The sequence below is a fragment of the Musca autumnalis genome, unplaced genomic scaffold (assembly GCF_047663935.1).
Source record: "Musca autumnalis isolate F117 unplaced genomic scaffold, ASM4766393v1 scaffold_4, whole genome shotgun sequence".
NCBI classification, from domain to species: Eukaryota; Metazoa; Arthropoda; class Insecta; order Diptera; family Muscidae; genus Musca; species Musca autumnalis.
The window spans coordinates 240,762,226-240,785,081 of record NW_027411977.1 but is presented as its reverse complement, the minus strand read 5'-3'; the positions used below and the strand labels follow the sequence as shown (position 1 = coordinate 240,785,081).

The 22,856-nt window shown below is 40.7% G+C and overlaps 3 protein-coding genes across 5 annotated transcripts in view; all 3 read left to right on the top strand.

Moving 5' to 3' along the window:
- Nucleotides 1–19,145, top strand: part of LOC141403769 (uncharacterized) — a 42,256-nt gene extending 23,111 nt beyond the window's left edge. For all 3 annotated transcript variants that reach the window (XM_073986707.1, XM_073986706.1, XM_073986708.1), the window contains 2 exons: nt 17,246–17,469; nt 17,561–19,145. In XM_073986707.1, coding sequence (XP_073842808.1) covers nt 17,347–17,469; nt 17,561–19,018 — 1,581 coding nt within the window. In that variant the 5' untranslated portion in view covers nt 17,246–17,346 and the 3' untranslated portion in view covers nt 19,019–19,145. The remainder of the gene's footprint in view (nt 1–17,245; nt 17,470–17,560) is intronic.
- Nucleotides 2,945–4,915, top strand: LOC141402406 (uncharacterized). The gene is made up of 2 exons (XM_073983539.1): nt 2,945–3,087; nt 3,146–4,915. The coding sequence occupies exons 1-2, from the start codon at nt 3,046–3,048 to the stop codon at nt 4,796–4,798; spliced, it is 1,695 nt and encodes a 564-aa protein (XP_073839640.1). The 5' UTR covers nt 2,945–3,045; the 3' UTR covers nt 4,799–4,915.
- On the top strand, nt 9,004–13,979 carry LOC141403726 (uncharacterized). The gene is made up of 2 exons (XM_073986578.1): nt 9,004–9,181; nt 9,240–13,979. The coding sequence occupies exons 1-2, from the start codon at nt 9,038–9,040 to the stop codon at nt 13,839–13,841; spliced, it is 4,746 nt and encodes a 1,581-aa protein (XP_073842679.1). The 5' UTR covers nt 9,004–9,037; the 3' UTR covers nt 13,842–13,979.
- Nucleotides 19,146–22,856: the final 3,711 nt, after the last annotated feature.

Below are 22,856 nucleotides of genomic sequence, written 5' to 3'. Positions count from 1 at the left end.
TTCTCTACATTAGAGGACAGCAAGTGTCATCTACTCCACATTAAGGAACCCTCATAAACTCTACATTAGGGGACCCTAAGGATCATCTTTCTTACAGTAGTGCATCCAAAGGTCATCTACTTCACATAAGAGGTCATCTACTTTACATTAGATGAGCGTAGGGGTCATCTACTTTACATTAGAGGACCCTAGGGGTCATCTACTTTACATTAGATGAGCGTAGGGGTCATCTGCATTACTATAGATGACCCTTAGTGTCATCTACTGTAAAGTACTACTTTACAGCAGAGGACACAAAGGGTCATCCACTTTGCAATTAAATACCCTAAGGGTCACCTACTTTTCAGTAGAGGTCCCTAGGACCCTACGAGTCAGCTACTTAGAAGTAGAGGACCCTACGGGTTATCTACTTTGCAGTAGAGGACCCTAAAGGTCTTCTATGTTGCAGTAGACGACCGTACGGGTCACCTACCTACTCTTCTAGAGGACACTATGCGTCATCTACTTTACAGCAGAGAACCCTAGGGGTAATCCTCTTCCCCTAAGGGTCATCAACTTCACAGCTGAGGACCCTAAGGGTCATCTACTTTATAGTAGAAGATCAGGGGTCATCGACTTTACAGCAGAGGACCCTACGGGTCACCTATTTAGCAGTAGAGGAACCTGCGGGTCACCTACTTAGCAGTAGAGGACCCTATGGGCATTCTAATTAGCAGTAGAGGTTATATACTTGCAGGAGAGGACCGTATGGGTCATCTACTTTGTAGTAGAGGACCCAAAGGGTCATCTACTTTACAGGAGGGGACCCTACTGGTCATCTAGAGGAGCCTACGGGTCACCTATTTAGCAGTAGAGGACCCTATGGGCATTCTAATTAGCAGTAGAGATTATCTACTTTGCAGGAGAAGACCGTATGGGTCACCTACTTTACACTAGAGTACCCTACGTGTCGCCTATTTAGAAATAGAGGACCCAACGGGTCATCTACTTTGTAGTAGAGGACCCAAAGGGTCATCTACTTTGTAGTAGAGGACCCAAAGGGTCATCTACTTTGTAGTAGAGGACCCAAAGGGTCATCTACTTTGTAGTAGAGGACCCAAAGGGTCATCTAAATTATAGCAGAGTACCCTAGGGGTCATCTACTTTACAGCAGAGGACCCTACTGGTCACCTAGAGGAGCCTACGGGTCACCTATTTAGCAGTAGAAGACCCTATGGACATTCTAATTAGCAGTAGAGGTTATCTACTTTGCAGGTCATCTACTTTACAGTAGAGGACCCTACGTGTCGCCTATTTAGAAGTAGAGGACCCTACGGGTCATCTACTTTGTAGTAGAGGACCCAAAGGGTCATCTAATTTATAGCAGAGTACCCTAGGGGTCATCTACTTTACAATGGAGGTCCCTAGGATCATCTTCTTTACAATAGAGGACCCTAAGGGTCATCCACTTTACAGTAGAGGACGCAAAGGATCATCCACTTTGCAATTAAAGTCCCTAAGGGTCACCTACTTCTCAGTAGAGAGCCCTAGGACCCCACGAGTAGCAGTAGAGGACCCTACGGGTTATCTACTTTGCAGTAGAGGACCCTAAAGGTCATCTATGTTGCAATAGACGACCGTACGGGCCACCTAGTTTGCAGTAGAGGACCCTACGGGTCATCTAGAGGATACTACTTTCTATCTTTACATCAGAGAACCCTATGGGTAATCCACTTTACAGTAAATAACCCTAAGGGTAATTTACTTTACAGAAGAGGATCCTTTGGGTTATCTAGAGGACACTATGCGTGATCTACTTTACAGTAGAGGACCCTACGGGACACCTACTTAGCGGTAGAGGACCCTACGGGTCATCTATTTTACAGTAGAGGACGCTACTTTACAGTAGAGGACCCAGCGGGTCACCTACTTAGCAGTAGAGGACCCTATGGACATTCTAATTAGCAGTAGAGGTCTCTACGGTCATCTACTTTGCAGGAGAGGACCCTACCTGTCACCCACTTTGCAGTAGAGGACCGTATGGGTTATCTACTTTACAGTAGAGGACCCTAGGTGTCGCCTATTTAGAAGTAGAGGACCCTTGGGGGAAGACCCAACGGGTCATCAACTTTACAGCAGAGGACCCTAGTGATCACCTACTTAAAAGTAGAGGAGCATACGGGTTACCTATTTAGCAGTAGAGGGCCCTGCGGGTCACCTACTTAGCAATAGAGGACCCTAAATTACATTAGAAGACCCTACCGGTCATCTACTTTACAGTAGAGGACTCTATCGGCCATCTTCTTTACAGAAGAGGACCCTATGGGTCATCTACCTTACAGTAGAGCACCCTACGGGTCATCTACTTTACTATAGATGACCCTAGGGTCATTTACATTACAGTAGAAGACCCTAGGGGTCACATACTTTAGTAATCTACGTTACTGCAGGGTTTTATAGTAGAGGACCTTAGGATCTCTATAGAGGTCCAAATAGATTACGGGAAGGTCTGTGCGTAAAACAGCTTTATGGCGCCCAACGTGGGTTAAAATTAGATTTTAGCTCTTGGTAATTTACAATCTAGTAGTAGGGCAGGTCAGGTAATTCTTGCCAATAAGTGGACATAAAAAAAATCCAAAATGGAAAAATTTCGAAGCTTGTTGAAGAACTAATAAGAAGCCGATTTAGTAATAGAAAAATTCTGATAAAAAGAATAATTGATGATACGCAATAGAGAGCTTAAAAATCCAAAATTCCATGGACCTCTTTATCTTTGATTCCAACTTCTATACCCCCTTACAGCATTATTTTGAAACTTCTAGTGACCTGTGTATAATCGTGTCAGTGCTTTGTTCCCTGTATTCTGTTTTGTGTTGTCCATGCCCTCCACGTTTGATGGATTCATACATTCCTTTATAATCCTTACAGTTTGGCAATTAAAATAACCTTTGAAATAATTCAAAAATGGAAAATTCAACTTTGTCGGATTTATGTAACTGCTGTCGTTTGTGTCTAAATACGGATCTTGAGAACGGAAAAACTCTCTATTCTGACACGGGTCAGAAAATGGAATTCTACGATAGTGTTTCAAAATTTTTGCATCCTAAGGTAGGTTTAAAAATATAAATATGATCCAATAACTGATGTTCCCTTATATTTTTTCTAGATTGTGAATTTGGAAATATTTCGCCAAATGAGAACAGTGTGTCTTGTCTGTACGCAGATTATTTGTCACTTTGAAAAATATCAAAATTTGATTGAAGAGACCCAGAACGAGCTTATTGGTGAATATGGATACATGAAGGATGTGGAAATAAAAGATGAACATGAGGGCGAAATAACATTTGCTGAAAAGAATTTAGAGGCTGAGGAGGAGAATGAAGTCGAGAATATTAAATCGGAAGAAGAATTTATGGAACTCTCTCAAACAAGTAATGCAAATGTTTCAGATGTTGTTACAGGGGCCAATATTTCACAACATATCCTAAATGAAGATCCAGAAGAGACTTACGATTCGGAAACTCAAAATCAAAATGATATTGTTGCAGATGTAAATATGTCCCAAAATAGCCTAGATTTTTCTGCAAAAGAAAATTGTTTGCCTTCTCACCGGAAAACTTCAGTAACTTCCACATGTGTCCAGGGAATTAGTGAAGAGGAAACAGATGAAGGCTCTAGCTCTACAAATATATTAGAATGTTCTGCAATAGTCCCTCCTTTGACAACAATGTCACCAACATCCATCTCTCCACGTGAAATCACTGATCACAGAGAATCATCATCTTATGAGGTTGATATAACATCCAGGGAACTCAATGCCACCTCTTCACATAACATAGATGGCATAGAACCGTTAACCGGCGGCGATTTCCATATGGATACGTCAACATTACTAACTCCCAGCACAGGATTGGAAAGCAGAGATGAATTACCCATAGCTACGGAAAATTCTTCGCCAAATAAACTGGATGCACCAACAACTAATAATCACACTAATAGCGAATCAGAAACCCAGCAATCTTCCAACCCTGCACATGACCTCGATTTAAACGTAATCTCTCCAAACCCAGAAGACAACTCACCAATAGATTCTTTATTTCAAATTGATCCTGAAAACCTCTTAATACCCATTGCATCACCTGAAATGGAAACCAACAGCGAAAAGAACCACGAAAATGTTCTAAAGCGAAAGAATTACCAGGCACTGGCCAGGCCATTGAAATGTCGCTTTTGCTCGAACACTTATTCCTATAAATCCTCTTTGAGCAATCACATAAGACGGCATCATCGCAACTCTCAAAAGTTCAGTCATCCTTGTAAACATTGCCAACGAAAATTTTTCACTCGTAGAGGTTTAAACGTCCACTGTTCCCAATTGCACAGAGGTTTTAAGGCTCCAAAACGTATTACCCAATCCGACGGTACTACCGTCTATGCCTGTCAACAATGTGATCAAATTTTTATAAGCTATAAACTTTTCTATTCACACAGATGGTATGTTCACATTCTTCAGCCAAATTACAAATGTAAGCTATGCGGAGAGCATTTCAATAATTCCCACAGACTCTTGCAGGAACATATAATCGAAACGCATGGATATATTAAGTGTTTGTTATGCAATAAAATGTTTGCTAACCGTAAAACTCTTACAGATCATCAACGAATAAAACATTCTGCCGAATATGCTGAAATCAAAGCAAAACAGGCGGCAAGTAAGGCAGCCAAAGGCTTTTATAAATGTCCGACTTGTCCTACGAGCTTTATTAATCTCAGTAACTTTGAATTACATTGTCGTATTGCCCATTCCAAACCCATGTAGCCGGTACTGCTAAAGAAAAGACTAATGAATATCCTCCATTGTTGTTGTTATTTAGATATTAAGATTTATTGTTTTGAATTGATTTGATTAAAGAATAAAAAAAATATGAAATATTAATATCATGTGGTTTCAGTTGAAAGCTGAATTAGACAATCTATAACTTTAGAAATCCAATCAAAGCTTTATTGCAGCACCCTTTCATTCAGGAAGGGTCTATAGAAGCACCCTTTCTTTCCGGAAGGGTCTACAGTATGGCTCAAAAAGGGTCTATTGAAGCAGCCTTTCTTTAAGAAAGGGTCTATAGTAGTAGCCTTGCTTTCAGAAAGAGTCTTTGGAAGCACCCTTTCTTTCAGAATGAGTCTTTGGAAGCACCCTTTCTTTCAGAAAGAGTCTTTGGAAGCACCCTTTCTTTCAGAAAGACTCTATTAGAGCCTATAGAAGCACGCTTTGCAGTAGAGGACCCTATGGGTCATCTACTTTACAGTAAAGGACCCTACGGCTCATCTACTTTGCAGTAGAGGACCCTACGGGTCATCTACTTTACAGTAAAGGATCTACTTCACAGTAGAGGACCCTACGGGTCATCTACTTTGCAGTAGAGGACCCTACGGGTCATCTACTTTGCAGTAGAGGACCCTACGGGTCATCTACTTTGCAGTAGAGGACCCCACGGGTCATCTACTTTGCAGTAGAGGACCCTACGGGTCATCTACTGTGAAGTAGAGGACCCAACGGGGCATCTACTTTGCATTAGAGGACCCTACGGGTCATCTACTTTGCAGTAGAGGACCCTATGGGTCATCTACTTTAAAGTAAAGGACCCTACGGGTCATCTACTTTGCAGTAGAGGACCCTACGGGTCATCTACTTTGCAGTAGAGGACCCTACGGGTCATCTACATTACAGTAGAGGACCTTACGGGTCATCTACTTATCAGTAGAGGACCCTGCGGGTTATCTACTTTGCAGTAGAGGACCTCTACTTTACAGTAGAGGACCCTACGGGTCATCTACTTTACAGTAAAGGACCCTACGGGTTATCTACTTTACAGAAGATGACCCTACGGATCATCTACTTTGCTGTAGAGAAACCTATGGGTCATCTACTTTACAGTAAAGGACCCTACGGGTCATCTACTTTGCTGTAGAGAAACCTATGGGTCATCTAGTTACAGTAAAGGACCCTACGGGTCATCTACTTTGCAGTAGAGGACCCTACGGGTCATCTACTTTGCAGTAGAGGACCCTACGGGTCATCCACTTTGCAGTAGAGGACCCTACGGGTCATCTACTTTGCTGTAGAGAAACCTATGGGTCATCTACTTTACAGTAAAGGACCCTACGGGTCATCTTCTTTACAGTAGAGGACCCTACGGGTCATCTACTTTGCAGTAGAGGACCCTACGGGTCATCAACTTTGCTGTAGAGAAACCTATGGGTCATCAACTTTACAGTAAAGGACCCTACGGGTCATCTTCTTTACAGTAGAGGACCCTACGGGTCATCTACTTTACAGTAGAAGACCCTACTGGTCACCTACTTAAAATTAGGGGAGCCTACGGGTCACCTATTTAGCAGTAGAGGACCCTATGGGCATTCTAATTAGCAGTAGAGGTCTCTACGGTCATCTACTTTGCAGGATAGGACCCTACCTGTCATCCACTTTGCAGTAGAGGGCCGTATGGGTAATCTACTTTACAGTAGAGGACCCTACGGGTCATCTACTTTGCAGTAGAGGATCCTATGGGTCATCTACTTTACAGTAAAGGACCCTACGGGTCATCTACTTTGCAGTAGAGGACCCTACGGGTCATCTTATTTACAGTAAAGGACCCTACGGGTCATTTACTTTGCAGTAGAGGACCCTACGGGTCACCTACTTTTCAGTAGAGGACCCTACGGGTCATCTACTTTGCAGTAGAGGACCCTACGGGTCATCTACTTTGTAGTAGAGGACCCTACGGGTCATCTACTTTGTAGTAGAGGACCCTACGGGTCATCTACTTTGCATTAGAGGACCCTACGGGTCATCTACTTTGCAGTAGAGGACCCTATGGGTCATCTACTTTGCAGTAGAGGACCCTATGGGTCATCTACTTTACATTAAAGGACCCTACGGGTCATCTACTTTACAGTAAAGGACCCTACGGGTCACCTACTTTACAGTAGAGGACCCTACGGGCCATCTACTTTACAGTAGAAGACCCTACTGGTCACCTACTTAAAAGTAGGGGAGCCTACGGGTCACCTATTTAGCAGTAGAGGACCCTGCGGGTCACCTACTTAGCAGTAGAGGACCCTATGGGCATTCTAATTAGCAGTAGAGGTCTCTACGGTCATCTACTTTGCAGGATAGGACCCTACCTGTCATCCAGTTTACAGTAGAGGACCCTACGGGTCATCAGTCGAGGACCCTATTGGTCATCTAATTTACAGTAAAGGACCCTACGGGTCATCTACTTTGCAGTAGACGACCCTACGGGTCATCTACTTTACAGTAAAGGACCCTACGGGTCATCTACTTTACAGTAAAGGACCCTACGGGTCATCTACTTTGCTGTAGAGGACCCTACCGGTCATCTACTTTGCAGTAGAGGACCCTACCGGTCATCTACTTTGCAGTAGAGGACCCTACCGGTCATCTACTTTGCAGTAGAGGACCCTACGGGTCATCTACTTTGCAGTAGAGGACCCTACGGGTCATCTACTTTGCAGTAGAGGACCCTACGGGTCATCTACTTTGCAGTAGAGGACCCTACGGGTCATCTACTTTGCAGTAGAGGACCCTACGGGTCATCTACTTTGCTGTAGAGGACCCTACGGGTAATCTACTTTGCATTAGAGGACCCTACGGGTAATCTACTTTGCATTAGAGGACCCTACGGGTAATCTACTTTGCAGTAGAGGACCCTACCTGTCATCTACTTTGCAGTTGAGGACCCTACGGGTCATCTACTTTGCAGTAGAGGACCCTACGGGTCATCTACTTTGCAGTAGAGGACCCTACGGGTCATCTCCTTTGCAGTAGAGGACCCTACGGGTCATCTCCTTTGCAGTAGAGGACCCCACGGGTCATCTACTTTGCAGTAGAGGACCCCACGGGTCATCTACTTTGCAGTAGAGGACCCTACGGGTCATCTACTTTGCAGTAGAGGACCCTACGGGTCATCTACTTTGCAGTAGAGGACCCTACGGGTCATCTACTTTGCAGTAGAGGACCCTACGGGTCATCTACTTTGCAGTAGAGGACCCTACGGGTCATCTACTTTGCAGTAGAGGACCCTACGGGTCATCTACTTTGCAGTAGAGGACCCTACGGGTCATCTACTTTGCAGTAGAGGACCCTACGGGTCATCTACTTTGCAGTAGAGGACCCTACGGGTCATCTACTTTGCAGTAGAGGACCCCACGGGTCATCTACTTTGCAGTAGAGGACCCTACGGGTCATCTACTGTGAAGTAGAGGACCCTACGGGTAATCTACGGGTCATCTACTTTGCAGTAGAGGACCCTACGGGTCATCTACTTTGCTGTAGAGGACCCTACGGGTAATATACTTTGCATTAGAGGACCCTACGGGTAATCTACTTTGGTTTAGAGGACCCTACCGGTCATCTACTTTACATTAGAGGACCCTACGTGTCATCTATTTTGCAGTAGAGGACCCTACGGGTCATCTACTTTGCAGTAGAGGACCCCACGGGTCATCTTCTTTGCAGTAGAGGACCCTATGGGTCATCTACTTTACAGTAAAGGACCCTATGGGTCATCTACTTTGCAGTAGAGGACCCTTCGGGTCATCTACTTTGCATTAGAGGACCCTACCGGTCATCTACTTTGCAGTAGAGGACCCTACGGGTCATCTACTTTGCAGTAGAGGACCCTACGGGTCATCTACATTGCAGTAGAGTAGAGGACCCTACGGGTCATCTACTTTGTAGTAGAGGACCCAAAGGTCATCTAATTTATTGCAGAAGAAAAATTCTGATAAACAAAAATAATTGATGGATACGCAATGAAGTGCTTAAAAATCCAAAAATTCCATGGACCTCTTTATCTTTGATTCAACTTCTATACAGCATTATTTTGCAACTTCTAGTGACATGTGAATAATTGTGTCAGTGCTTTGTTCCGTGTATTCTGTTTTGTGTTGTCCATGCGCTCCATGTTTGATGGATTCATACATTCCTTTATAATCCTTACAGTTTGGCAATTAAAATAACCTTTGAAATAATTCAAAAATGGAAAATTCAACTTTGTCGGATTTATGTAACTGCTGTCGTTTGTGTCTAAATACGGATCTCGAGAACGGAAAAACTCTTTATTCTGACTCGGGTCAGAAAATGGAATTCTACGATAGTGTTTCGAAATTTTTGCATCCTAAGGTAGGTTTAAAAATATAAATATGATCCAATAACTGATGTTGCCTCATATTTTTTTTAGATTGTGAATTTGGAAATATTTCGCCAAATGAGAACAGTATGCCTCGTATGTACACAGATTATTTGTCACTTTGAAAACTATCAAAACTTGATTCAAGACACCCAAAACGAGCTGATTGGTGAATATGAGGACGTGAAGGATGTGGAAATAAAAAATGAGAAAGATGATGAAAGTATCCCAACAGCTGAGGAAAAGAAGGAAGACGAGGATATAAAATCGGAGGAAGAATTTATGGAACTTTCTCAAACAAGTAATGGAAATATTTCAGATGTTGTTACAGGGGCCAAGAATACACAAGATGTCTTAAATGAAGATATGGAAGAGTCCTATGATTCGGAAACACAAAGTCAAGATGACGTTGTTCGAGAAGTTAATATGTCCCAAAATAGCGTAGAAGAAACTTATGATTCGGAAACTCAAGGTGAAGACAATATTGTTGGAGAAGTCAATATTTTCAGAAATAGTCTAGATTTTTCTGCAAAAGAAAATTGTACACCTTCTCACCGGAAAACTTCATTAACTTCCACATATGTCCAGGAATTTAGTGAAGAGGAAGCATCTAATAACGGTTTGGATACATTGGTAGCAGATTGCGACTCTAGCTCTACAAATATATCAGAATCTTCTGCATTAGATCCCCATAACACATATACCGATTTGACAACAGCATCGACTTTCAAACTCAATGACATCTTTTCACACGACATAGATACCATAGCGTTAAACACCGACGATTCCCATATAGATACGTCAACATTAAAAACTCCCAGCTCAGTATTGGAAAGCAGGGAAATGGAAATATGTTTTACCGCACCGGAAAGCCATGAAAACTCTTCAAATATCACAGATACATTAGCAACGGACAATTACCCACATATTGGTATGGCAAGTCTAAGAACTCCCACCTCTGCATGTGAAGAAAATCGCAGGGAAACATCTCTAAGGGGCCTTGAGACAACAGTATCATTAAAACAACACTCTTTATCACCACTAGATACTTATTCCCAAAATTATATAGGTACCCTAACAACTCCCATCTCTGTATATGAAGAAAATCTTAGTGAATTATCGCCAAGAGGCCTTGAAATAACACCATCAATAAAACCCAACTCTTTACTTCCAAATAATTCGGATTTAGGCACAAACTTGAATATGAATGTGGGTGCCCTAGTAACTCCCATCTCTGCACATCAAGAAAATCTTATGAAAACATCACCAAAAAGCCTTATAAATCCTTCAAATATCACAGATATATTAGTAACAGACCATAACCCACATGGCGATCATGCAAGCCTTGGAACTCCCATCTCTGCATATGAAGAAAATTGTAGGGAAACAACTCCAAAGGACATTCAGACAACAACTTCTTCAAATATCGCAGATGCACTAGCAACAGACAATTACCCACATGGCTATCAAGCAAGCCTTGGAACTCCCATCTCTGCATATGGAGAAAATCGTAGGGAAACAACTCCACAGGAGATTGAGACAACAGCACCATTAAAACACCACTCTTTATTACCGCGACATACTTATTCCCAAAATTATATCGCTACCCTAACAACTCCCATCTCTGCATATGAAGAAAATTTTGGGGAAACATCTCTAAGGGGCCTTGAAACAGCACCACGAATTAAATCTCAATCTTTATTTTTCATGAACTCAAACAGGTCACCAATAGACACAAACTTCAATATTGATAAGGCTAACCGAAGAACTCCCAACTCTGCATATGAAGAAAATACTAATCCAAGGTGCCTTGAGACAACAGAAGCTATAAAACCCAACTCTTTACTTCCGAATAATTCGAATGAAGTCATTAACTCGAATTTTAATATGTGTGCCCTTGTAACTCCCATCCTTGCACATCAAGAAAATCTTTTGGAAACATCTACAAGATATTTTCAGATAACAACACCTATAAAATCCAACTCTCTATTTTCAAATAACTCGGTTTTATCGCCAGTAGACACAAACTCCAATATTTATATGGCTTCCCAAATAACTCCCATCTCTGGATATGAAGAAAATCTTGGGGGTCTTGAAACAACACCACACAGAAAACCCAATTATTTACTTCCGAATAATGCAGATATAGGCACAAACTCGAATTTTAATATGTGTTCCCTTTTAACTCCCATCTCTGCATATCAAGAAAATCGTATGGAAACATCTACAAGAGATTTTCAGACAACAACTCATATACAATTAAACCCAAATAACTCGGATTTATCACCAGTAGACCCAAACTCGAATATTGATATGGGTACTCCCAACTCTGGATTTGCAGAAAATCTTAATGAAATATCTCCAAAGGGTCTTGAGGCAACATCACCAATAAAATGCCACACTTCATTTTCCAGTAACTCTGATATATCACCAAAAGATAGGAATACTATGGCGACCCTAACAACTTCCATCTCTGCATATAATGAGAATATTATTGAATGTCCTCTAAGGGATGCGGAGACAACATCACCTATAAAATCCCACTCTTTATTTTCAAAGAAATCGGATATGTCACAAATAACCAGAAACTCGAAAATTGTTACAGTAACTCCCATCCCTGCATATGAAGAAACTCTTAAGGAAATATCTCTAAGCGACGATGACAAAACTCCAACAATAACTTCCCAATCTTTACATTCAAAAAACACATGCTACAATATGGATATTGCTACCCCAACAACTCCCATCTCTGATCATGAAATCAATGAATGTAATTCTTCCAAAACAATTCTTAATAAATTACCCTTGGCTAAGCAAAATTCCTCACCAAATAGTCTGGATGCAGCAACAAATAATACTCACACTAATATTGCCACGGAAACCCTGCAAATTTCCAACCCTGCACAAGACCCCAGTGAAATCACTATATCTCCAAACCCTGAGAGCAACTCACCAATAGATTCTTTCTCTCAAAATGATCCTGAAAACCTCTTAATACCCATTGCATCACCTGAAACTGAAACCAACCCTGAAAAGAACCAAGAAAATGCTTTAAATTTTACGAATTCCGAGGCACTGGTTAGGCCACTGAAATGCCGCTTTTGCTCAAACACTTATTCTGGTATATCCTCTTTGTGCACTCACATAAGGCGACATCATCGCAACTCTCAAAAGTTGAGTCATCATTGTAAATATTGCCAACGAAAATTTGCCACTCGTAGAGGTTTAAACGTCCACTGTTCCCAACTGCACAGACATTTTAAGGCTGCAAAGCGTATTATCCATTCCGACGGTACCTCCGTCTATGCCTGCCAACAATGTGATCAAGTTTTTGCAAACTATAGTATTTTCTCTTCACATAGATGGCATGTTCACCTTCTGCCGACCAAATACACATGTAAAATTACTCCCATCCCTGTACTGGAAATCAGTGATATTAATGCATCTCAAAGTGGCCTAGATAAATTACCCGTAGCTACGCAAAATTCCTCAGCAAATAACCTGGATGCACCATCAAATAATACTCACACTAATATTGCAACGGAAACCCTTCCAACTTCCAACCCTTCACATGATCCCGACAATTCACCAATAGATTCTTTCTCTCAAACAGATCCTGAAAACCTCTTAATTCCCATTGCAACACCCGAAACTGAAACAATCCCCGAAGCGAAACAAAAAAATATTTTAAATTCAAAGAATTCCCAGCCACGGATCAAGCCATTCAAATGTCATTTATGCTCAAAATCGTATCCTTATAGATCCAATTTGCGTTATCACCTAAGGCAACATCAAGGAGGTTCCCGAAACACTTATTATCATTGTAAAGATTGTCAACGAAATTTTAGTACTCCTAAAGGTTTAAGCTTACATTATTCCGCGTCGCACCGGAGTATGAAATCACCAAAACGCATTACCCAATCCGATGGTACTGATGTCTATGCCTGTCAAGAATGTGATTACACATCTACACGTTATCAAGTTTTCTCTACACACAGATGGTATTGTCACAATCTGCCGTCAAATTATATATGCCCAGTATGCGGAGAGAAGTTCAATAATTCAGCCAGTGTCTTGCAGCAACATAAAATCAAGGAGCATGGATATATTATCTGTGAGTTTTGTAATAAGCTTTGTTCAAGCCATAAAGCTCTACGAGAGCATCAACGTATAAAACATTCTGCAAAATATGCTGAAGTCAAAGCTAAACGCAAGTTGGAGATGGAAGAACGTAGGGCCGCAAAAGTTGCTGCCGCTCGTAAAGCTCGATTGCAGGCGGTAGTTGAGGCAAAAGCTAAACACAAGTTGGAAATGGAAGAACGCAGATCCGCGAGACTAGCAGCCGCTCGTAAAGCCCGGTTGCAGGCAGCAATTCAAGCAAAAGCTAAACGGATGTTGGAAGCGAAAGAACGTAAAGCGGCAAAACTTGCTGCAGCTCGTAAAGAACGTAAAGCGTCAAAACTTGCTGCAGCTCGTAAAGAACTTAAAGCGGCAAAACTTGCTGAAGATCGTAAAGCTCAGAAGCAGACAGAGGAAGATAAAACAGTAAAAAATTCCAAATGGTTTTATAAATGTCCGTCTTGTCCAACGAGCTTTATTAATCGCAGTAATTTGGAATTGCATTGTCGGATTGACCATTCCATTAATATATAAGACTCCTACCCGATGCAGCTGGTACTGGTCAGGGAAGGACTGATGAAAAAAAAACCATTGTTGTTGTTATTTGTTTAGATATTAAGATTCATTGTTGAATTGATTTGAATAAATAAAACTGAATTATTAAAAAAAAAACCTTTAAATGACTTAATTTGGCTACCTGTAGCAGACTTATAAACCTTTATCATTCACTCGGAACTCTTTTCATGGTTGAAGACATCCACCGAGCTTCACACCACCGATAAGAAGAATACATCATAAGATAAGAATACATGCATATCCCTTTATTATAGTGGCCCCTCACTTCTCCCCTTTATTACAGAAGCCCCTTACAAAGCTCTTCATCATCGACATTTATCCATAAAGAGCTCCTATAACATGAAAACATCCTAGTTAACCTAAACACTTTCAACCTTAGCCACTTTTCCATGTCCCTAGCAACCTGAAATAAATCCGGCTTCGATAGAACTTTTCTGAAAGGAAGCGGGCTTCGATAGACTTTTCTGAAAAAAATCGGAATTCGACAGACCCTTTTTGAAAGAAAGCGGGCTTTGATAGACCCTTTCTTTAAAAAAGCGGGCTTCGATAGACCCTTTCTGAAAGAAAGCGGGCTTCGATAGACCCTTTCTTAAAGAAAGCGGGCTTCGATAGATCCTTTTCGAAAGAAAGAGGGCTTTTATAGACACTTTCTGAAAGAAAGAGTGCTTCTATAGACCCTTTCTGAAAGGAAAATTGCTTCTAAAGGCCTTTTCTGAAAGATGCTTCTAAAGACACTTTCCGAAAGAAAGGGTGCTTTGATAACATTTTTCTGATCGAAAGATTGCTTCGGTAGACGCTTCTGATCGAAAGGGTGCTTTGATAGACCCTTTCTGAAAGAAAACGGCACTCGATAGACCCTTTCTAAAAGAAATCGGGATTCGACAGACCCTTTTTGAAAGAAAGCGGGCTTCGATGGACCCTTCCTGAAACAAAGTGTGTTTCGATAGACCCTTTCTGAAATTGACAAGGATTCGATAGACCCTTTTTGAAAGACAGCGGGCTTTGATAGACCCTTTCTGAAAGAAAGCAGGCTTCGATAGTCCCTTTCTTAATGAAAGCGGGCTTCGATAGACCTTTTCGAAAGAAAGAGGGCTTTTATAGACACTTTCTGAAAGAAAGAGTGCTTCTATAGACCCTTTCTGAAAGGAAAATTGCTTCTAAAGGCGCATCCTAAAAGATGCTTCTAAAGACGCTTTCCGAAAGAAAGGGTGCTTTGATAGAATTTTTCTGATCGAAAGGTTGCTTCGGTAGACGCTTCTAATCGAAAGGGTTCTTTAATAGACCCTTTCTGAAAGAAATCGGGATTCGACAGACCCTTTTTGAAAGAACGTGGGCTTCGATGAACCCTTTCTGGTAGAATGCGGGCTTTGATTGATCCTTTCTGAAACAATGGTTTTTTCGATAGATCCTTTCTGAAATTGACAGGGATTCGATAGACCCTTTCTGAAGGAAAGCGGGCTTCGATAGACACTTTCTAAAAGAAAGCGGGCTTCGATAGACCCTTTCGAGCACCCTTTTCAGAGCACCCTGATAGACCCTTTCTGAAAGAAAACGGCATTCGATATACCTTTTCTGAAAGAAATCGGGATTCGACAGACCCTTTTTGAAAGAACGTGGGCTTCGATGAACCCTTTCTGGTAGAATGCGGGCTTTGATTGATCCCTTCTGAAACAAAGGTTGTTTCGATAGATCCTTTCTGAAATTGACAGGGATTCGATAGACCCTTTCTTAAAGAAAACGGACTTCGATAGACCCTTCCCGAAAGAAAGCGTGCTTCTATATACCCTTTCTGAAAGGAAAGTTGCTTCTAAAAACCCTTTCTGAAAGATGATTCTAAAGACGCTTTCCGAAAGAAAGGGTGCTTTGATAGCATTTTTCTGATCGAAAGGTTGCTTCGGTAGACCCTTCTGATCGAAAGGGTGCTTTGATAGATCCTTTCTGAAAGAAACGGCCTTCGATAGACCCTTTCTGAAAGAAAGTGAGCTTCGATAGATTCTTTTCTGAAAGAAAGCGGGCTTCGATGGATCCTTTCTGAAACAATGGGTGTTTCGATAGACCCTTTCTGAAATTGGCAGGGATTCGATAGACCCTTTTTGAAAGGAAGCGGGCTTCGATAGACCCTTTCTGAAAGAAAGCGGGCTTTGATAGACCCTTTTTGAAAGGAATCGGGCTTCGATAGACTCTTTTTGAAAGGAAGCGGGCTTCGATTGACCTTTTCTGAAAGAAAGCGGGCTTTGATAGACCCTTTCTGATCTAAATTTGCTTCGGTATACCCTTCTGATCGAAAGTGTCATTCTATAGACCCTTTCTGGAAGAAAGGGTGCTTCGATAGACCCTTTTGGAAGGGAAGAGTGCTTCTCTAGACCCTTTTGGAAGGGTGCTTCTCTAGGCAATTTCGGGAAGAAATTGTGATTCTATAGACCCTTTCCAAAAGAAAGGGTGCTTCTGTAGACCCTTTTGGAAGGAAGGGGTGCTTCTCTAGACCCTTTTGGCAGGAAAGGGTGCTTCTCCAATCCCTTTTGTATGGAACGGGGGATTTTACAGACCCCTTTCGAAAGAATGTGTGCATCTATAGATTCTTTCCGAAAGAAAATGTGCTGATCTGGACTCTTTTGGAAGGAAATGGTGCTTCTCTAGACCCTTTTGGAAGGAAAGGTCGCTTCTCTGGGCCCTTTCCGAGGGAACTGGTTATTCTATATGCCCTTTCTGAAAGAAAGGGTGCCTCTATAAAACCTTTCTAAAAAGAAAGAATTCTTCGATAGACCCTTTCTGAAAGAAAGGGTGCTTCTATAGATCCTTTCTGAAAGAGAGAATGCTTCGGTAGACACTTTCTGAAAGATAGGGTTCTTCTGAAAGATAGGGTTCTTCTGAAAGAAAGGCTGATTCTATATACCCTTCTTGAAGGAAAGACAGAATCTATACCCTTTCTGAAAGAAATGCTGAAATACTATTTCTGAATGGATGGTTCCATAGACCCTTTCCAAAAAAGGATACCCCTACAGACCTTTATCTACAAATTAAGATACGAATTTATACCCTTCGAAACACCTTTCATCTTTTTTCCATTCCAGAGCTGATTTTAATTTCCTGAAACTCGATGATCCTGATTCTATAGACCCTTCTTGAAGGAAGGACGGCTTCTATAGACCCTTTTTGAAAGAATGACTGAAATACCCTTTCTGAGTCAAAGGGCTATTGCTTCTATAGGTCCATTCTTAAAGAATGGATGCTTCTATAGACCCTTTCCAAAAAAAAAGATGCTTCTATAGACCTTTATGTACAGCTTAGGATAAGAATTTATACCGTTCCAACTGTTATTGAAACTAAATACAAACCTTTCTACTGCTTTTCTTCCATTTCAGAACTGAATTTAATTTCCTAAAGCTCCATGACGGCTGCTACTTAAACCTTTTTCAATCTCTTCTGCTTCTTATAAGGATTCCTAAGACCATTCCATGTCAAGATGACTCAGTCCACAACCTGTCGTTTATGTGTTGACAAATGCCAAGAATATGAGACACTTTATGATGAGAATGGGTTTGGTAATGAATTGTATGAAGTTATCTACAGTTTATTTCACCCAAAGGTAAGTTTCGCCCTTCAACGCTCTTCGATGTATTTTATTTTCAACTTCAATCACCCCTTCCCCTGACATTAACATAACGTATGCTCCACAGATTATAGATATGGACAAATACCGCCATCTGTCCATCATATGCAATAAATGCTGGAATCAGGTATTGGATTTTCACAACTTTCAAAAATTTGTTACCGATGCCCAAGAGCGGCTGCAAGATGATGTCAAAGATGTTAAGCCTAGCGGAGATGTGGGGAGAAACTTCCTCGATGGATTCCCCGACGCGGCGGGAGAATTTGACAATTCCTCCTCAGCACTTAACATAGAAGGTAGTTTTGTTTCCCTCTCCGAGATGGCAGCTATTGAAGCTGATGGTGATACACCGCTCAATTCGCTGGAGGTAGAGGCTGCGGCCATAACTAAACGAAAACTAGCCCAAAAAATTGCACAGAGTTTTGAACCAAAGAAAAGTAAAGCTAGTGAACAGAACAATGGATCGGATAGGTGCTTTCAACAGACCACCACCACCCCGGTGATAAAAATGGAAAAGGAATTTGAACTAATCGATGTCCACGATGAGGAGGGAGATGAAATGCCCAGTACATCATGGAATGCTACCGCGCCGGCGGGTGATTATAGTTTTAATGATGATTCTTCGATTATATTACTCGATGACTCGGATGAGGATGAAGATGTGGAGGCGGAAGAGGATTATTTTAACATGTCCATGTCTCAGTATAATGCCGATTATGAATATGAGGACCAAACACTGGTGGATGCCATAGCTGGGGTGGATGGCCGAAGAGACAATAAATCGCGTGAAGAAAGACAACAGCATTTGAGTGTACTTTTGGCCAACTTTATGCCCATCATAAATTGTGATCTATGCAGCCACAAATGTAAATCCTGGCCAGCTTTACAGGCCCACTTTCTTCAGCGACATCCCACAGAACAATGTTACATTCCCTGTTGTGGGCGTAAACTCAAAGAACACTGGACCCTCAAGGAACACATGCGTTATCACAACGACCCCAACACCTTTAAATGCAAACTCTGCGGCCGCATAAACACCACACGTTGTTCCCTCAAACGGCATATTGATGCCCAACATCCGGGATATCAAAAACTAAGACATTTTTGTCCAAGCTGTGATAAAGGTTTTACAACAAAGAGTGGCCTGCGATATCACTGCACCACGGTTCATGAAAACTATGGCAAACCTGATTGTCAAGTCCAACCGGATGGTAGTGTGCTCTACGTTTGTAAGCAATGTGGTCGGTCCTTTAGAAATCAGGAAATGGCCAGGAAACACATCTACTACAATCACAGTCATGTGGATCGTTTCAAATGTCCGACCTGTGGTTGTGTTTTCAAAAAGTCACGTCCCTATCGGGAGCACGTTGCCTCTCACACAAAGAAAGAACTGTACATTTGCGCCTATTGTCCGCAAAGATTTACCTTCCTCAACACGTTGCGTTGCCACCGAAAGAGTAAACATCCCTTGGAATCGGATGAAAATGGTTATATAGAAATCTATGCTGATAATGAACAATTTTGATAGATTTGAAGAAGTGGAGTTTGTGGTAAGAAGGCTGCCGGAAAAAAAGAAGAATTTTCCATTTATTCATTTTTTTATTTACGGATTTTTATTTTGTAAATAAAAGAACAATATTATTTTCCATAAATCTTCGTTTTTCAGAATGTTATTTCGAAAATTTGACATATTTGCATTTAAAGTTAAAGTTGATATGGAATGCTTTATAAAAAGGAAAATACCGAGGTAAGACCAACAATAAAAGGTTGCTGGGATAAATATCCCAATAACCAATGAGAAGTTCTTTAGAATACCAAATGTGCAATAATGAGTTCTGTGAGGTTTAAATTGCCAAAAGCAGTGTCTAGAGATCCTAAGTAATATCGTTATATAGGGCCTCTAGGCCTTAAAAGCACTGAATTTACAGTGAGAAGGTCTCTAGAAGTCCGATTTGGGAATAAGGATTTGTAGATATTTGAAGTGCCATTAAGGTCCGAATAGCCAGATTGACATCTAGAGGTCTCTTCAGGTCGGAATTTAGAGGTTAGATTTGATTCATTTTTTTTATTTACGGATTTTTATTTTGTAAATTAAAGAACAATATTATTTTCCATAAATCTTCGTTTTTCAGAATGTTATTTCGAAAATTTGACGTATTTACATTTAAAGTTATTGATTGATTGATGCGGAACGTTGGATAAAAAGGACAATACAGAGGTAAGATCAACAACAAAAGGGCGTTAAAATAAATACCCCAATGAAAGATTCAGGATCTTGTATACCAATGATATATAGGGGGTTATCATGAACGGCAATTCCCCGTGAGTTTTTTCACTTTCTCCATTAAGTTGCAACGGCGGAAAGACAAAAAAAAAAATTCACGGGGAAATTTCATTCATGATACCACCCATAATGTATTTGTATTGCCATGTAGGGTGTTTTAGAGGTCATAATAGCCGATTAGAATGTATAGCGCTCTGGAGGTCTTTTTAGGTATAAATTGAGGGGGACCAGAATTGCGATAGTCTCAACACCAATTTGATTGTCAATGGTCGACCGCTCTAGATCTCCGATTTAACCCCTAAAATTCTATAGTTATGAATTAGGCATGAGGAGGGGTCAGAGGTCCGATTTTCCATTGCAGAGATCGATAGAGTGTTGAATTTCAAAAGAAGACGTCTATAGATGCTTCGAATTTGCCTCTAGCTGCCTGAAAAAGAGGGAAGAGTTACGATTTATCAATAAGAAGATCTTTAGAAGCTCTTGAGCTCCAAATTGGCCACTATAGCTCTCCATAAGTTTAAATTGATGTGTCTAGATGTCCAATTTGTCAAAGGGTAAGTCTTTAGATTTTTGAATATGCTATGAGGAGATCTCTGGAGGTTTGGTGCACCAATGGGGAGACTTGCATAAATCCTGAGGATGTCACTAGCGGTGTAAATGGTCAATTGTAACATCAATAAATGTCGCTAAGGTTAATATTAGCAATTATGACAAGTGCAGAAGTACGATTTTCTTATAAGGACTTCTTGAGATGTTTGAATTTGGAATGAGACTTGACCTCCAGAGGCGGTGGCGCCTTTGAACTGGTCATTAGGAGTATTCTAGAGCTTTATGTTTGCAATCCGGAGGTCTGGTATGCCATTGTGGAGATCTGAATATATCTTGAGGTCATTGAGGATGTCTAAGATGGCTAGAGGTCTCTAAGGTTTTAATAAGCCATGGAGACAAGTCCAGAGATCTAATATTTCTCTAAGGAATTTTTGATAGGTTCAAATTTGAAATGAACAGATCTCCAGAGGCTTTGGTGGGTCTGAACTGGTCGTGAGGACGAATCTGAAGTATTGGATTTGCAATGGGGACATATCTAGAGCTCTGATATGACAATCAAGGTATGTGATTGTTATAGAAAATGTCTTTAGAGATCAGACTAGGCGCTTTGAAGCTTCAAAATCCGAATTGGCTACCAAAGGTATCTTTAGGTATGAATAAGCTATGAGTGGAGGTTTTGAGGGTCAATAGAAATTTCTGCATATATTATTGAAGTTGTCTCAAGAGGTTCTAATATGAAATTCGAACCTCTAAAGTTTCGCCTTGAGCTTTAAACACCTCTAAGATTCGAATCAGCCATGATGACAAGTCTAAATGTCCGAATTGTCTAAATATAGGTATTTGAGTTGCAATGTGGAGATCTATGGAACTTCAACACGACCTCAAATGTCCTCATGGGTTTGAATTGTGCGTGAGGATGGTTCTAAGCAGCGAATTTCAATGAAAAGATCTCTAACATTTTAATGTGGTAATGAGGAGATTTGCACGTAACTTGATTGCCAATGAGGATGATTTTAGAGATCGGACTAGTCAATTTGAAACTCTAATGTATCGAATTGGCAAGCATAAGTCCCTTTAGGTTTGAATTGAGAGGTCTAGAGGTAAGCATGGCCAATGAGGAGGTTTTCTGAGGCTTGAGGATATGTCTAGAGCAGTGTCGGACATAATATTTCCATAAATACTAAAGCGTGTGTGTATGCATGGGTGAAAAAAAACAACCACATGATTTTCATCGTTTGTTTATGTACATGTACACTGTACGTGAGAGAGAGAAGCAAATGCAAGAACCTCTCAGTGGGCGCCTTCACTATACAAAGAAGCAAAGGTATAGAGACATCATGTACCAGTGAGATAATATACACACACTTTGATTGTCTTGAGGATGTCTCTAGAGGTCCGAATAATCAAATCAGAGCTCTAGCGCTCAATGAGAATGTGTGTATAGGTTCATATAGTCCATTTGAACCAGAGATCCGAATTGACGTTTAGAGGTTCGACGTTGCAGTACAAAAGTCTGAGGTCCTAAGAAGTTTGGCTTGGCCAATTGATCACCTCAAGACGCCATTGACGATGAATATGTTTCTAGAGCTCCGAATCGATCTCGAATGTGAATGATGACAATGAGAAGGTCTGAATTATTCAGTAGCATGACTCCAAAAGTCAAATTTTTCAGTGAGACAGTCCAGATTTTGATTTGCAAATTATAAGGCCTTTAGAAATCATTATTTGGATATAATTACTTGTCCAAAGGACTGATTTACCATTCAGAAGATCTGAATTGGCAATGATGATGTATCTTCATACGAGTCGGCAGTGGTAAGGTCTTTAGGGGATTATAGTCTTCTCTGCTGTTGCCGAAAGCAAATCAAAATTAACTATCCCTTCTTCGAAAATAATTTTGTTTTCAATTAAGCTGATTTATACAAATGTTGTTCTATAGGAATCTTAATTTACCAGAACTATGCACATGAATTGATCTGATCCTAACGTTTCTAAAATTTATTCTCCTTGAAAGACAATTAATGACCCTACGCCCTAATTTGTTAATGGATTTGAGGCTGGCTTTTAAACATAAAATTTATTAGTTTAAACTGTTTTGCCTAAACAGCAACATATGCCCATCTTTATGGAAGAGAAAAAATGGAATTAAATCTTTAATTGATTACCTGGCCTGCCCAGCATTTGAAATTGCTGTGGAAGCTTTTCATTTGAAATATTGTTATTAACATTTCTTTTTGGGAACTTTGAATAAAAATTTAAATGAAGATACAGTTCGTTGTTTTGTGGCAAACCTTTTTAAGTAAAATTTATGTCGAAGGCTTAAAAAGTTAAATTACCAGAAATGTATTTTACAAGCATATAAAATTGCCTTACCTGTTGTAGTAGCAGCTAGTGGGGCAAGGCAATTTGTTAGACTCCATTAAATAACTGAGGCAGGAAAGCCTATTTTTCTTAAATAAAAAAATATTTAGAATAACGGAAAAGAAATTCCATGGAAAACATTTCGTTGAGAAAGGAACCACTGAATAGA